The sequence below is a fragment of the Rhamphochromis longiceps genome, linkage group LG4 (assembly GCF_057381845.1).
Source record: "Rhamphochromis longiceps isolate RC_006_pf linkage group LG4, R_longiceps_female_GT1.1, whole genome shotgun sequence".
In the NCBI taxonomy this organism is placed as follows: domain Eukaryota; kingdom Metazoa; phylum Chordata; class Actinopteri; order Cichliformes; family Cichlidae; genus Rhamphochromis; species Rhamphochromis longiceps.
In genome coordinates, this window is record NC_140560.1 from 28,530,028 (window position 1) to 28,544,998 (window position 14,971).

General features: G+C 36.6%; 1 protein-coding gene across 1 annotated transcript in view; it reads right to left on the reverse strand.

Moving 5' to 3' along the window:
* The window catches only part of baiap3 (BAI1 associated protein 3), a 54,544-nt gene extending 41,226 nt beyond the window's left edge, over nt 1-13,318 (reverse strand). The window contains exon 1 of the mRNA XM_085404354.1: nt 13,182-13,318. Coding sequence (XP_085260480.1) covers nt 13,182-13,318 — 137 coding nt within the window. The remainder of the gene's footprint in view (nt 1-13,181) is intronic.
* Nucleotides 13,319-14,971: the final 1,653 nt, after the last annotated feature.

The window sequence follows — 14,971 nt, forward strand, 5'->3', positions numbered from 1 at the left end:
ATAAGAGGTGAAAAAGCTAAACATTTGGCAGAAAAGAGGTGAATCAGAAGAATTTCTGCTGAAAAGAGGCAAAGAAGCAAAAAGATGAGCTGAAAAGAGGTGTAGAAGCAGAAGTGCTTGCTGAAGATAGCTGTATGTGTAATGACACACTGGAGAGCAGTGACACACAAGAAAGCAGAGCGTATGCAAGCAGGGAACATGTGTAGCAACTGTCACAGGTAGGATTCAAACCTCTGCCACCGGGTCTCACGGCAGATGCCCTACCCTCTGAGCCAAATGAGTTCTGGTCACAAGCAAAGATATGATGAGAGGGACAATGTGCACTGTGGAGCAGAAGCTCAAATTAGCAGAAAAGAGGTGAAGAGGAAGAACTTTGTTGTGAAATGAGGTAAAGAAACTGAAATTTGTGCTTAAAACAAGTGAAAAAGCTGAACTCTGAAATCCTGCTAAAACAGCAGAAGAGGCTGATATTTTTCAGCTACTCATTGAGCCAAACTGGTTCTCACGTAACTGAAAAAAGGTGGAAAAGCTTACAATTTTAATGAAAACAGCAGAAGAGGCTGAGATTTGTGCTGATAAGAGGTGAAAATGCTGAACCAATCAGAGGTACTGCTTCTGTCTGCTTCATCAGGCTGTGTACTTGTATGTATTTCTGCCATAGACTGTTAACAAGAATCTGAGGTCCATATTAGAAAAGCTGCTAAAATCATTAAACTTTGCAGAATTGTAATAAATTATCAATATGAATTACCGGTCTGTGATAGTGTATAAATTTGTACTCAAAAACTAGGTGGGATAGAAGCATAATTCTTGCACTGGGTGAATCAGCGGACTTTGGTGTACTTTGACTGCGATTTACATAGCTCTTTGTATCTCCGTCGCGGAGACATGACGAGAGAAGAAATGGCTTAATTTTCGGAGTTTGAAAAATGAGAGGAGGACAGATTTCCACCCCTCAAACATGTTTTTGCAGAAACACTGTAATTTCGCTTAAATAGTATGAAATAGCAGTAATACTATGATTTGGCAGAAATACTACTTTTTAGCACAAATACTATTGTACAGAATGGTGTACGTCAGTTTAATGCTGGGTGGTGCTGCAATAGTAACTATCCTCGGTCAGAAGGAGAGGCTGACATCCAGGGATTAGATTACCACAGGTGGAGTTTATTGGCGGTCAGATGGATGGTACAGGGAGGCATGGCATACAGTAGGAGGATGTGGAGAGGTGATATGGTGTGGTTTCTATGATTAAGAAAACTGGCAACAAATTCCTCCACTACAAATCAGTCTGATACCACTTCTTACAGGGTTCACGTTTACTAAGGCACTACCCAAAAGGCGCCACAAGAGGGCACTCCAACACAAGAGATGACCTATTTACACTGTAAACACCCCCTACTTAGCCACTACATACTACAGTGATATTACAGTATACAAATTCACACAAATACTATGATTTGGCAGAAATACTATGACTTAGTAGTAATACTATAACATAACAGTTCAATGTTCTTGCACAAATACCACAATATGGCAGAAATACTATGTTTTAGCATAAATACTGTGATTTGGTATAAATACTACGATTTGGCACACATACTATATTCCGCAGATACACTATAACATAACAGATATTCTACGACTTAGTAGTAATACTATAACATAACAGAATTATTAATTGGGCACAAATACTATGATTGGGTACAACTACTATGATTTGGCAATAATACTGCATTTTAACACAACTACTGAGATTTGATTGAAATACTATGATTTTGAAGAAATACTATTACTCCATACAAATATGATGCTTTGGGACAAATACTATGTTTTGGTTCCAATACTATGATGTGCAACAAATACTATGATTTGGCACAAGTACTATGATTTAGTACAAATACTATGATTTGGCAGAAATACTATGCCTTAGTAGTAATACTATAACATAAGAGATATACTATGGTTTTACAGACATACTATGTTTTTGCACAAATACCATGATTTGGAACAAATGCTATGATTTAGCAGAAATACTAAGATTGGGTACAAATACTATGATTTGGCAATAATACTGCATTTTAACAACAACTACTGAGATTTGATTGAAATACTATAACTCCATCCAAATACGATGCTTTGGCACAAATACTATGATTTGGCAGAAATACTATGACTTAGTAGTAATACTATAACATAACAGATTTCCTAAAAAAACTATGAAATTGCAGTAATTCTATGACTTGGCAGAGATACTACGTTTTAGCACAAATACTATAACAACGCAGAAATACTATGACTTAGTAGTAATACTATAACATAACAGTTCAATGTTCTTGCACAAATGCCACAATATGGCAGAAATACTATGTTTTAGCACAAATACTGTGATTTGGTATAAATACTACGATTTGGCACAAATACTATATTCCGCAGATACACTATAACATAACAGATATTCTATGACTTAGTAGTAATACTATAACATAACAGAATTATTAATTGGGCACAAATACCACGATTTGGCAAAAATACTATGATTGGGTACAAATACTATGATTTGGCAATAATACTGCATTTTAACACAACTACTGAGATTTGATTGAAATACTATGATTTAGAAGAAATACTATTACTCCATACAAATACGATGCTTTGGGACAAATACTATGTTTTGGTTCCAATACTATGATGTGCAACAAATACTATGATTTGGCACAAGTACTATGATTTAGTACAAAATACTATGATTTGGCAGAAATACTATGCCTTAGTAGTAATACTATAACATAAGAGATATACTATGGTTTTACAGACATACTATGTTTTTGCACAAATACCATGATTTGGAACAAATGCTATGATTTAGCAGAAATACTATGATTGGGTACAAATACAATGATTTGGCAATAATACTGCGTTTCAACAACAACTACTGAGATTTGATTGAAATACTATGATTTAGAAGAAATACTATGACTCCATACAAATACGATGCTTTGGCACAAATACTATGATTTGGCACAAGTACTATGATTTAGTACAAATACTATGATGGGGCAGAAGTACTATGTTTCAGTACAAATACTATGATTTGGCAGGAATACTGTGATTTGGCAGAAATACTCTGATTTAGCAGAAGTACTATCTTTTGGTAGAAATTCCTGCTAAAAGGTAGTATTTCTGCGTTTTAGCAGAAATACTGTAATTTGGCTTAAATATTATGATTTGGCATAAATACTATGCCTTAGTAGTAATACTATAACATAAGAGATATACTGTGGTTTTGCAGACATACTATGTTTTTGCACAAATACCATGATTTGGCACAAATGCTATGATTTAGCAGAAATACTATGATTGGATACAAATACTATGATTTGGCAATAATACTGCGTTTTAACAACAACTACTGAGATTTGATTGAAATACTATGATTTAGAAGAAATACTATGACTCCATACAAATACGATGCTTTGGCACAAATACTATGATTTGGCACAAGTACTATCATTCAGTACAAATACTATGATTTGGCAGAAGTACTATGTTTCAGTACAAATACTATGATTTGGCAGGAATACTCTGATTTGGCAGAAATACTCTGATTTAGCAGAAGTACTATCTTTTGGTAGAAATTCCTGCTAAAAGGTACTATTTCTGCTTTTAAGCAGAAATACTGTAATTTGGCATAAATACTATAATTTTGGATAAATACTATGATTTGGCACATATAATATATTCAGCACATATACTATAACATAACAGAAATATTATGATTTGGCCCCAAAACCATGATTTTGCACAAATACCATGATTTTGCAAAAATACTATGATTTTTCAAAAATACTATGATTTAGCAGAAGTACTAAGATGTAGCAGAAGTACTTTGTTTTAGCAGAAATACTATGATTGAGGAGTAATACCTAAACATAGGAGAAATATTGATACACAGACACACATACACAGAGAGTAAAGGGAACAGGAGCTGTTGAGAGTCTGGGCTTGGTATATGTAGGTCAGTTAAATTAGCTGCACCTGCTGTAGTCAGCCCTTACACACACAGAGACAGAGAGAGGTGTGAGTTTTCTTCAGTGTATTTCTGACATTCAGGATTCCCCTCGAACAAATGGCCATAATTTCCTAACCGTAGAGGCTAGAACGGTCATTCAGGCATCGTTTTATTCAGAAGAGATGGGGGAATCTTCAGGTCTTCATAATTCAGAGATAAAATATAAATTATTAAAGATATATGACTTGTAATACACTGTAACTGAGTAGAGGCGAAGCAAAAACTGCCTTGACTTGCTCTCAAACAACCTTTGGTAACTCTAAATCTATATGGAGCATCAAAATCATTCTTTCACCGTAAGAAACAGCAGGCTTTGGTGAACAGTCATGGAAATTTTCAGGGCTCTGTGGAAATCCATCAAAAATATATGACGAGAGAAAAAAGTGGTTCATTTCCAGAGATTGAAATCTGATGAAATCTGAGAGAGGGACAAATTTCCTACCCTCAAACAAGTCCAACTCATTTCAGAACGGTAATAGGTGAGAAAGAAATTCTTGAATTGTGAGCGTCAGGAGTGTCTGAAGATATACGGGGACAAGCATCATGTCTTAACTTTGCTTCGTTAAGGAGATATGACAATTTGAAAATGCCTCTCATCAGAGAAATCCAGCGGTGATTTTGAACAAACTCTCCATTGAGTTTATATGGAGAGTTTTCTGACTTTGTGTTACTCTGAGGAGATTTGCAAAGTATCTATAAGTCCCACAACAATGATAGTGACATTTTCTGAAAGCCAGCAAAAATACCTACGTCTTGATGTATAATTTGTGGGGCTTGAGTGGAAATTGAGCGAGTAGCAAGAAGTTGTTTGGACATGAAGAGAAAATTCAAAGTTTCACTGTCCCCTCTGAGTTAATTGCATAGCAACCATAGCAACGCATGTATTTTCTGAAAAATCACAATTTTGCAACTGAAGACTTAAAGAGAGATAAGATGAAAACGGTAGAAGATCTGAAAAAGCTGAATCACACAGGAATAGCCAAACCATTTGAGAACGTTTTAAAGTTTGAATGGAGTTTCTAGGTGAAAGTATGAGGAAGTAGTTAAGTTTCAAAGACAAGAAAGTTTTAGCAGAATTGTGGAAGTTTCCCATTCATTTCAATGGGACAAATTAAAGGAAAAAAGTGTAATATTTTAAAAAGTATAATAGTAATAAACACCAAAAGTCATAGCCGGCATTAGCAGAAAGAGCAGAACAGTTTAGAGTTTGAACGGTGAAAATAGCACAAAAATTGTGGAAGTAGATCCACGGCGAAAAGTGTACGGAAACACCCGGAATAATAAAGAATAAAGAGAAACAGGAACTCAATAGTGTGGATGCCTATTAAGGCATCCACACAATTAGCATTGGGATAACAGGTCATTTAATAAATGACTTTGAATGTGACAAGATTGTTGTTGAAGACAGGCTTGTCAGTGTTTTTTTCCCACACCACCATCTCTAGGATTTACAGAGAATGGTCTCCAAAAGGGAAAATATCTACTGGTCTGCAGTGAAAGAGAAAATGCCTTGTTGATGCCAGAGTTCAGAGAAGAATGGCCAGTCTGCTTTGGATAGCCAATATTAACTCAAACATAATGTTGAATCTGGAAGCAGATGGGCTATAGTGGCAGAAGACCACACTGTGTCACTCCTATCAGCTAGGAACAAGAAGGTGAGGCTGACATTCAAAAGTGGACAAAAGAACTTTGGAAAAACATGATGCGGTCTGATGAGTATCAGAGCAGATCACCCCTTTTATCTTCAAAAATTAAGGATGTTTTGAGGGTAAAAGGGAGACCAGCCCAGTATTAGCAAGTTTTACCAAATAAAGTGGCCAGTGAGGGTATACAACATTAACCAGGAAATCTTTTCACATCTGCAACAAACCCATGATCTCATAAAACTCACAGTTGGCCAAAGTCTAGCTATTTAATTCTGTGGAACTATCCTGCCCACTGAAAAATGAAGTTAAATGGAGTCCCAGCGTACTACAATGCAATCCTTACAAGTGCTGACCAAGCGTTGTAACATTGTGCTTACTGACACAACTAAATGTGCATTAGAGGTTGCCTGTCTGGTAGTATTTTAGATTTTCATAATTTCCACAACTCCCACAACTAAAAACCAAATCCAAAACTGAACTTTAAACTAAACTAAAGCTTAACTACAAACTGAGTAATTTTCAAAGTGTTCCAATATCTGATCCAGAATGCTCTAAATGCCAGAAACCGGCTAATTAAATTTGACATTTTAATTCATTTTAATTCATGAAACATCCTTGTGCAACAATGTTTCACTCTATGTCATGTTCATTCATTACAATTATAATATGTACTGTGATATAAGATACATTCTGATATTTATATCAGTTAAAGGAAAGGCATTAGAAAAATGCAAAAATAAAAAAGTAGTGATTCTACTTTAAAAACCGCAGGAACCACATGTAAGCCAGCAATCCGAGAGGATAGGGTTTTATTGAGGTGATATGGTACTATGAGGTCTTTAAGATAAGATGAGGCTGATTATTGAAGACCTTGTATGTGATGAGAAGGATTTAAAGTTAAAAAATTTGTTTGACTGAAGGACAAAAATAGGATCAGCAAAACATACTTTGAATATTGCCTCTCAATAGTGTAAAGAGTTAAAAGAAACGCTTAAAGCCTAACTTCTGAAACCTAAAATTTTGTCTCACTGTGACTACTTCCACATATGGTCATTATTTGGAACTTGTGTAATATAAGGATTCCCTACGGGAACCGTATATAAATTTTATCCTGATCAGTGTGGTGTCATGGTCTGTGGGTTTTGTTTGGTAGCTTTTTGTTCTCAATTATCCCCAGTATTTTGAAGATTCAGCTTTTGCTATATTTTAGTACTGTTTATACACTGTAAAAAAAAATTGTAATATAAAAGTATTTTACTGTGTATTTTACAGTTTTGTACTGTTCTTCTAGAATATCATTAAATTCACATAAATAGACTGTGATTTTACATTTCAAATGTAAATTAACATAAAATCACTGTAAATGTAATAAAACAGAATTTTCTTGTTTTTTAAATGTATCTGTCTGTACATATGCATATTTATATTGTTAAAATACATTCAAAAATGTATCATAATTTCACAAATATTTGTCCGTTATTTGAAAGATTGAACTGTTAAATTCAAATGTAATGCTATGGAAAAATATATAAAGTGATTCTTATAAACTGTTTTTACATCAAATAATAATTATTACCGGTATTATTGCTATTTAGGCCGATCGTGGCTCAAGAGTTGGCAGTTCGCCTTGTAATCAGACGGTTGTCGGACACGCTCGGTCGTTGTGTCCTTGGGCAAGACACTTCACCTACTGGTGATGGCCAGAGGGGAATTATAAAGTGGAATTGTAAAGCGCTTTGAGGTTCTCAAAAAGCGCTATATGAATGCAATCCTTTATTATTTAAACCAACTGTTAACTGTATATTTCTGTACAATTAAGTATTATTATTCATATTGCCGCATTCATTGACCTTGTTTATAGGTAATTTCATTGTTTAATCACATTAAAATGTTCCTAATTTAATGTTTAAAGCACTTGAAAAAGGCAAAATCCCATGTAAAATTAGGGCAACAAACTGTATTGTCATTACTGAAAATAACCGTATTTTCATGAGAAAGTTATTTTCTGGTATTATTTTGGCGCCCCAGCTGCTGGAATATTACTGGTTTTTTTAGGATTTTTTTTTGTACAGTGTAGTACAAAATCCTACAATCCTATCCTCTGTGTTTCCTTTTTGTCTATCCTCCTGTGTCTTTCCCCTGTGCCAAGCTTATTCTTGTGTGTGTTTCCCTGTTTTGTGTGCACCTGTGTCTCATTTTTTCCCAACTGTGTTTAAATTCCTAATTCACCATCAGTGTGTATGTGTACCCTTTGTCCTCACAGCATCTGCTTTCCTCCCCATGTGTTTTCTGCCTGTTTTGGATTCTGTTTTTCTTTCTTTGGATTTGTATCAGCTGAAATAAAGGGCTTTCCTTTTTTTTATTCAGTCTGCCTAGGAGTCTGCATTTTGGCTCATCCTCCTCTGATACTTGACAGGTGGAGCTGTTTGGAACAAATACACTTTAGGATGTTTATATATATCCTATGTTTAAATAACCTATTTAGGAGACCATATTACATTTTGCAGAGCTTGTAAAACAGTCAACTTTACAATATTTATCCAAATCAGAGTGGAAAGCACAACTGCCTCTTTTAATAGTGCATGCACAGAACTACTCTGTTACTTTCCATCCCTGGTTGGTTATTCCCACAATACGATCTAAATTCTTGTTTGAATGCAAAAACAACTACTCATGTGATGCTGGAAGCAGTCTCAAATAAGTGCAGTATTATTATTTGACTGACATGCTAAAGGCTGAGATTCTCAGCTACTTTACTGAGCTCTTTTAAAATTTAATTACTACACAAAGAAATAAAGTTTTACTAAGATTTTCTAGGTTTTGGGAAGACAGCCAGGAAGTCAGGAAAATAAAGTAAAACATGGTAGGTCCTGCTCGTTTCAAGGACTTGTAAAGCAAAAATTAAAAATATACTAGTCTTGGCTGACTTTGCAATAGCAGGTGTTGACTTTTATTGCATTAGGGGTTTCTGTTTAATGTCACTCTCAATTGACTGTGTTATTCTGCATTATTAAAAAACGAGAGCCTCGATACCGTGACACTGAGAAGTGAGAGCCATTAAGCAAGCTGGGGATTCAAAACACAGTGAAGTCAAGTGTGAAATATGAAGACTACTTCTCTTGACGGATGTGGAAGTGGACAGCAAAGTAATCAAGCAACAACAACAACAACAAAAAAGCAAAATATAAATTTAAATATAAACCCTGGTGGGTTTATATGCTGTACCGCCAGTCGAGCTGATTGCTGACAGTGTATTGTGCTTTTCCACATTGTTAAAAAAACCAGCTCACATAGAGGTAAAACATAATTTGCTCTACTGAATTAAAAAGTTCACCTCCGATGTGCAGGTCTCTGCTCGGAAAGGGCTCGGCTCTGACAGCCGACTGTACTACTGGGTCAACAACCGTGGATGGAGCAGCCTAAATCCACCCGGCCTCATTTGCAAATTCTCAATTAAAGTGAAAGTGCATCCAGGTCAGCAGGCGTCTGAATGGATAACAAAGATCAACAGCCTGACTCTAATGATGAGGGCTCAGGGTATGCACACAGCTGAGACTCAGTGGGGAAGCTGCAGCACCAAGAAGCTGGCATGGTAAATGAGAGAAAGGTGCGATACTGTCAGGTCGAATCACTGCTTAATGAAGACAATAAATCAGGTCTTTAATAAAGAGCACAAATCAGCTTCTATTATGTGATATTAATTTTGCTTAAAAATATTAAAATTCTAAATCAATAAACCTCTTTAAGTTATCTTAAAAAATACAATGAATTAAAATGTATGTGAAAAATGCGTCAAAAATAATCTGTATGTTCAGCATCACACTTTCAAATTCAAATTCGATTAGTGTTCAACGCAGCGATTAAGGTTATCTTCAATGTTAAAAATAGAAATGGTTGTTATTACAAGTATAAGTTCACATCACGGCAGCAGCCTGTGTTTAGGTTGCTATAGAAACCTCAGGTTCATACGATTACTTTTGGCTTTATATAAAGCTTCAAAACACGACTGAAATAAATCAGATGACTCTTTTTTTTTCCTATTCCACTTGTTGCGAAGAAAAAACTAAACTCCACTAACATAACTAGCATAAGCTAATGGTAACACATTTAAGAAATTAATTAAAAATGGCATTATAAGAGAGAGAAAAAAATAGAAAACATCACAAGGTATCTAGTGGATATACTGCAGAGTATAGATAAATATGTATGTGTGTATGGCATGAAGATGAACAATACAGGGCAACCACTGTCTATACTGGCTTAAAGGGTGACTAAAATACTGGATTTAGATTAATGTGCCCTTTCAGAGATTCAGATAGGTTTTATCCATTTAGTTTTCTATTGTTGGCTATCTGCATAAAAAAGCTCTGAGGTTAGCATATTCACTGGCCTGTCACAAGGTTTCTATCTACCATAATCTCATTTCAGAAATAGGATCTATAACATTACTGGCTTCATCAGACTGTCACCATCACGGCGCTTTTGTCATGTGAATGTGTCACTTTTACGTTAATGATCCTCATAACTCTATACAGACATATCCATGACAGTAACAGAGCCACAGTAACCAGGCAATGTTTTTCATACACTCAAGAATACAGTGCCTTCAAAAGAGAAATATATAAGGTCTCAGTTTTCTTGCTAGTTTTGTAGTTACTTAGAAAGAACTGCGATGAAGCTGAGGAAGACTAAAGTATCTGCAGTTAGTCACAAACAGCAAATTATTTAACAGTAGGATATAAAGCGTGATGGAGTTTTGTCAAATCCTGACTCTACAGTCTTTGTGGATGGATCTTCAGTGCAGTAAAGGTTTTACTTAAAAGTTGTTGTTTACAGGTGTTTCAATTTGTAATAGGAAACTGTTAAATGAGGGAAAACTCAACATCTATTAAATGTGTTTTGTGATTTTGGAGAGGTCTAGTTTAAAGCAACTGAACTATGTCTTTTGTGCTTTCACTGCAGGTGCCAAAATGTGGAAAAAACATTTATTTTTTTTCCTTAAATGAGCTTTGAGACTTCCGCTTATCATTAGGGAGATTATCATGAGCATTATATATCTGATTCTACATCTGGCAGAGATTTATTTTTGCCTCATGGTAATGGTGTTTAGGGCTTTTGCAAAACCTGTCATGTTTGTGCGCTGAGTAACTCTTGAGTATCCACAGGAGACTAGGGTTTCACAATACTAGGATTTAAATGTTTCTGCTACTGTAAACATTACGTCCGGATCAACAGAATGAACCTTTTGGGACTAGGGTTTAAACTTGACACGGATACCCAGGAAAATCCTTGACACCATTTTCAATACCACAGGGGGAAAAAAAGACAAAATAAAATCAAGATGCACTTTTTTCAGTTACGTAAATGAGAAAACTATTTGTCAAGCTCTCTGCCATAGTGAGAAACAAAACAGAAGCTGTAAAATAACCATGCAACCAGTTCTGGGTTGCGCGGAGGCTGGAGTATATCACACATTTTAAAAGAAAAGATCAGGTAGTTCAGTAACTTTTTAATACTACAATGCTACATTTCTTTTTTAAATGGGACCTTTACTCACTTTTAAATTCCTCATAAAGTGTAGTTCAGTGGTATGAATCTCAACGATTGCTGAAGTGTTCAGCTGCTAGTGAGGGGAGGGGGCTGTGATAAGGATGGTCAAGGCCCACTTCCCCCTTGGAATGAAAAGTTCGTACAAATCAATGCAAAGTTGTTTGGAGTGATCTGTCCTATGACATAACATTTCTATCCTGATAAGCACGTTTTCATCTTGTTAGCGGTTGTGGGATCAAAATAAAAAAAAATTATGAACACTTTTACCCAAAACTGCCGGGTACGTCATTTTGACCCCAAAGGAATTAATGTAAAACTACTACTGCTGCACGCCTGGTTGCCTAGCAACATTTTGTTTTTACACATAATTAGATTTGAAGGCTGCTATAACATGACCCAAAATTAGATAGACGTTATTGATAACTCTGCATGCCTTTCTTCATCAAATCCTAGAATCTTCTCTGTGGTCTTCATCATTTCCTCCTCTCTGGCAATTCAATATTCAGTGTTTCCAAACCATCTCAACCTTGCCTCTCTAACCTTGCCTCCAAAACACTCAACCTGTTCTGATATACCAATTTCTAATCCTGACTGTTCTGGTTGCTCTCACTGAAAACCTTAACATCTTCAACTCTTCCAGGATCATTCATCACAGCAGGTCTCTAATTACTATCTTGTAAATTTTCACTCTATTCTCCTTCTCCTCTCTAGTGCAATGTCAGTTGCTTTATATGGTCGACACCAAGCATTTAAACACATCCACCTTCACTACCTCTGCTCCTTGCAGCTTCTTGTAACACCTGTCTCCCTCTCATTTACATAGGTATTCTGTCTTGCATCTCCTGACTTTCATTTGTCTTCTCTCTAGAGGATACCTCCACCTCAGACAGACCACAACAATGTCTATGAATATACAGTCCACAGAGACTTAGCTCAACTGTCAGCCTATCCATTACCATTGCAAACAAAAAGGGGCTCCGAGGCGATGCCTGATGAACCCATCTGTCACTCCTATCACACACCTCTCCACTGTCTTGCTGTCCTCAAACATCTCCTGCACAGAATACTTCTCTACACTCCTGACTTCCTCATAGAACACCACAGATGTTCTCATGTTATCCTATCATATGTTTTCTCTAGATCCACAAAGAAACAGCGCAACTCTTTCTGACCTCTATACTTTTCCATCAACACCCTCAAAGCACATATTTCATTTGTAGTGCTCCTTCTCAGAATAAAGCCATACTGTTGCTCACTGAACTCTTCTAACATATCTTTAACAACTCTTTCCCATATTCTCAAAATTTAACCAACTTAACCATTTTATTCCTTTACACATCCTTGTTCTTGAAAATCAACAGCAGTACACTTCTTCTCCACTCCTCAAACATCCTCTGACTCTCCAACTTTGTGTTAAACAGTCTGAATAAAAAGCTCACTGCCCTCTCTCCTAGACATCTCCATCCCTGCACAGATGTGTTACCTGGGCCAACCATCTTTTTAACCACGTGATTCACTAACCTTCCTCCATCCATCCATCCATCCATCCATCCATCCATCCATCCATCCATCTTTTCATTTTCATCATTCACGAGCTTCTCAATGTACTCCACCTTGACACTCTCTTCACTCGTTGGTACATTTTAATATCCCTAATTTGCTGCACATCCTTTCCAGGTCGATCTTTCTGCCTAACAAAAGTCCTTTTCCCCAGAGGTGGCGTGGAATGCGGGTATGGAAATCTTATTCTCGGTGTGTGGCGGACCACCAGGTGGCTCCACTCACACACAAGTTGAAGGGAAGTGTGGGGGTGGAGATTTTGGCGGTCCGCCACAGGTGAACATATATGATTGAATGTTTGTTTATTTGTTTGTGGTACTATTTGTACATGTATGTGCATCCGGCTGACTCACCTGCGAGGTAAGGGGTCAGGACAGTGTGTGAGGGGGCTGCTGGCAGTCGGAGGAGGAGGTTCCCTTCGGCTCCTTAGCGACTGGCTCCTCTGCACCTGCCTCAGCACACTACTTTTTAGGTCCAGCAGCGTAGTCATGATGTTTCACTGCAGAGTGGAGACAGGAAGCACATGTTAAGACTCTGCAACTCGCTGCAACCCCTGAGAGTTAGTAATTTGCAGGCTCAACTCTGGGAAGGTTTGTCATAATACATTTGATTTTAGGTACAAGACAATATTCATAAAACTACTTGTTTCTAGAAATACACTTGGTCTGAAGGCTTCTTTTAGTTTAATCAGCTGCATAATCACCCTCTTTCACCTTTAACATAATTATTCTCTTCCTCAACAGGAGCTGTGTTCTATTTCTGTCTGCACCTAACCGATGCTGCAGGGTATGCAATTTATCTTTCACCTTTATGTCTAGCCTGCTCAGAGCCAATTGAACCCTATTTTTTCCACTGCACTTTGTAAAAAAATATGCAAAACAAAAGAGAGAGTGGAAAAACAAGGCTGCATAAAAGTAATGGTCACAAAAGATGTTTTATAATTAAAAGAACCATAAAATATATGTTAAAAAAATAATGAGTTACGTAGAAACTAAATTTGGAAATGAATGCCTTAATTATAGACCTGGTCTTTGTGCGGATGTAATTTTATGCAATTCTACATCGTACTGCTAAAACAGTTCAGATTCCTCGAGGCGCAGACTTCGCTTGATCTTCTAGCGTGTCAGGAAACCAGACGTGAGTAAGAGGTAGAGATCTGTGGACTGGACTGAGTTTCCACTTTACTGGTATCTGGTATCTGGTTTACAATCATTTTAGGTAAGTGGTAGTTGGCAGTGTAATATCTGCATGAATGCCAGGAACAAGGATTTCTTAGCAGAACTTTAGCCAGATCATCACACCATGTTCACACTACAATATGAGCCAGCCTTAGCTTTTCACAGGCGTCAGTGAGCTATGGCCATCCCAAAACCTATAATGGGCTTAACATTTGTCCTTCTTGGGAATTAGTAGGTACTTATTAGGTACTAACAACTGCATATCACAAAACCGGCTGCTTTGACCCTGCTGCTTGCTGTTATAATTTGCTCCTTTGCTAAGTCATCCACATTTTTTCCTGCTTCCAGTACATCAAGTACAAACTGACTGTTCACTTTGTTCTAGACTAGGATTGTACTCGCTTGCAGACACTAACACCGACAGCTATACACACGTTAACCAAGTATTTGTTCCTGTTATACATTTTAGAAGTCAGTGTCTGCACAGGCTGTCACAATAATTCAGCAGGCACACATAAATTTTCATGGAGCTATGATTTTGACAAATATATAACACATAGACCTGGGCAGACTTTCTCTTACATACAATACTTATGTATCCCACTCCTTATCAACTACTATTGTATCAACATAATCAGTGTTATTCACTTCCTTTTAATTTGCTGCTAATCTGTCTAGCATGTATTAACCCTGCCTGCAGTGACTGGGGAAAACATCTTGCATAATCAAAACCAGTTTACATGAAAGCAGTAAATATTAATGTAAACTTAATTATTCAAGTTCTCATACCTGACCATTTTCGAAGAATTGATTTGTTTTTGTTTGTTTGTTTGTTTGTTTAAGCCACTTAATGTTGACTTAAAATAGACAAATAAGACAACTTAAAAAAATGATTTTTAATTCCTTTAGGCACGTTATTACTAGGTGCCTAATGCAAAAGTATAATTTGTTCTGAGGTATGCCAA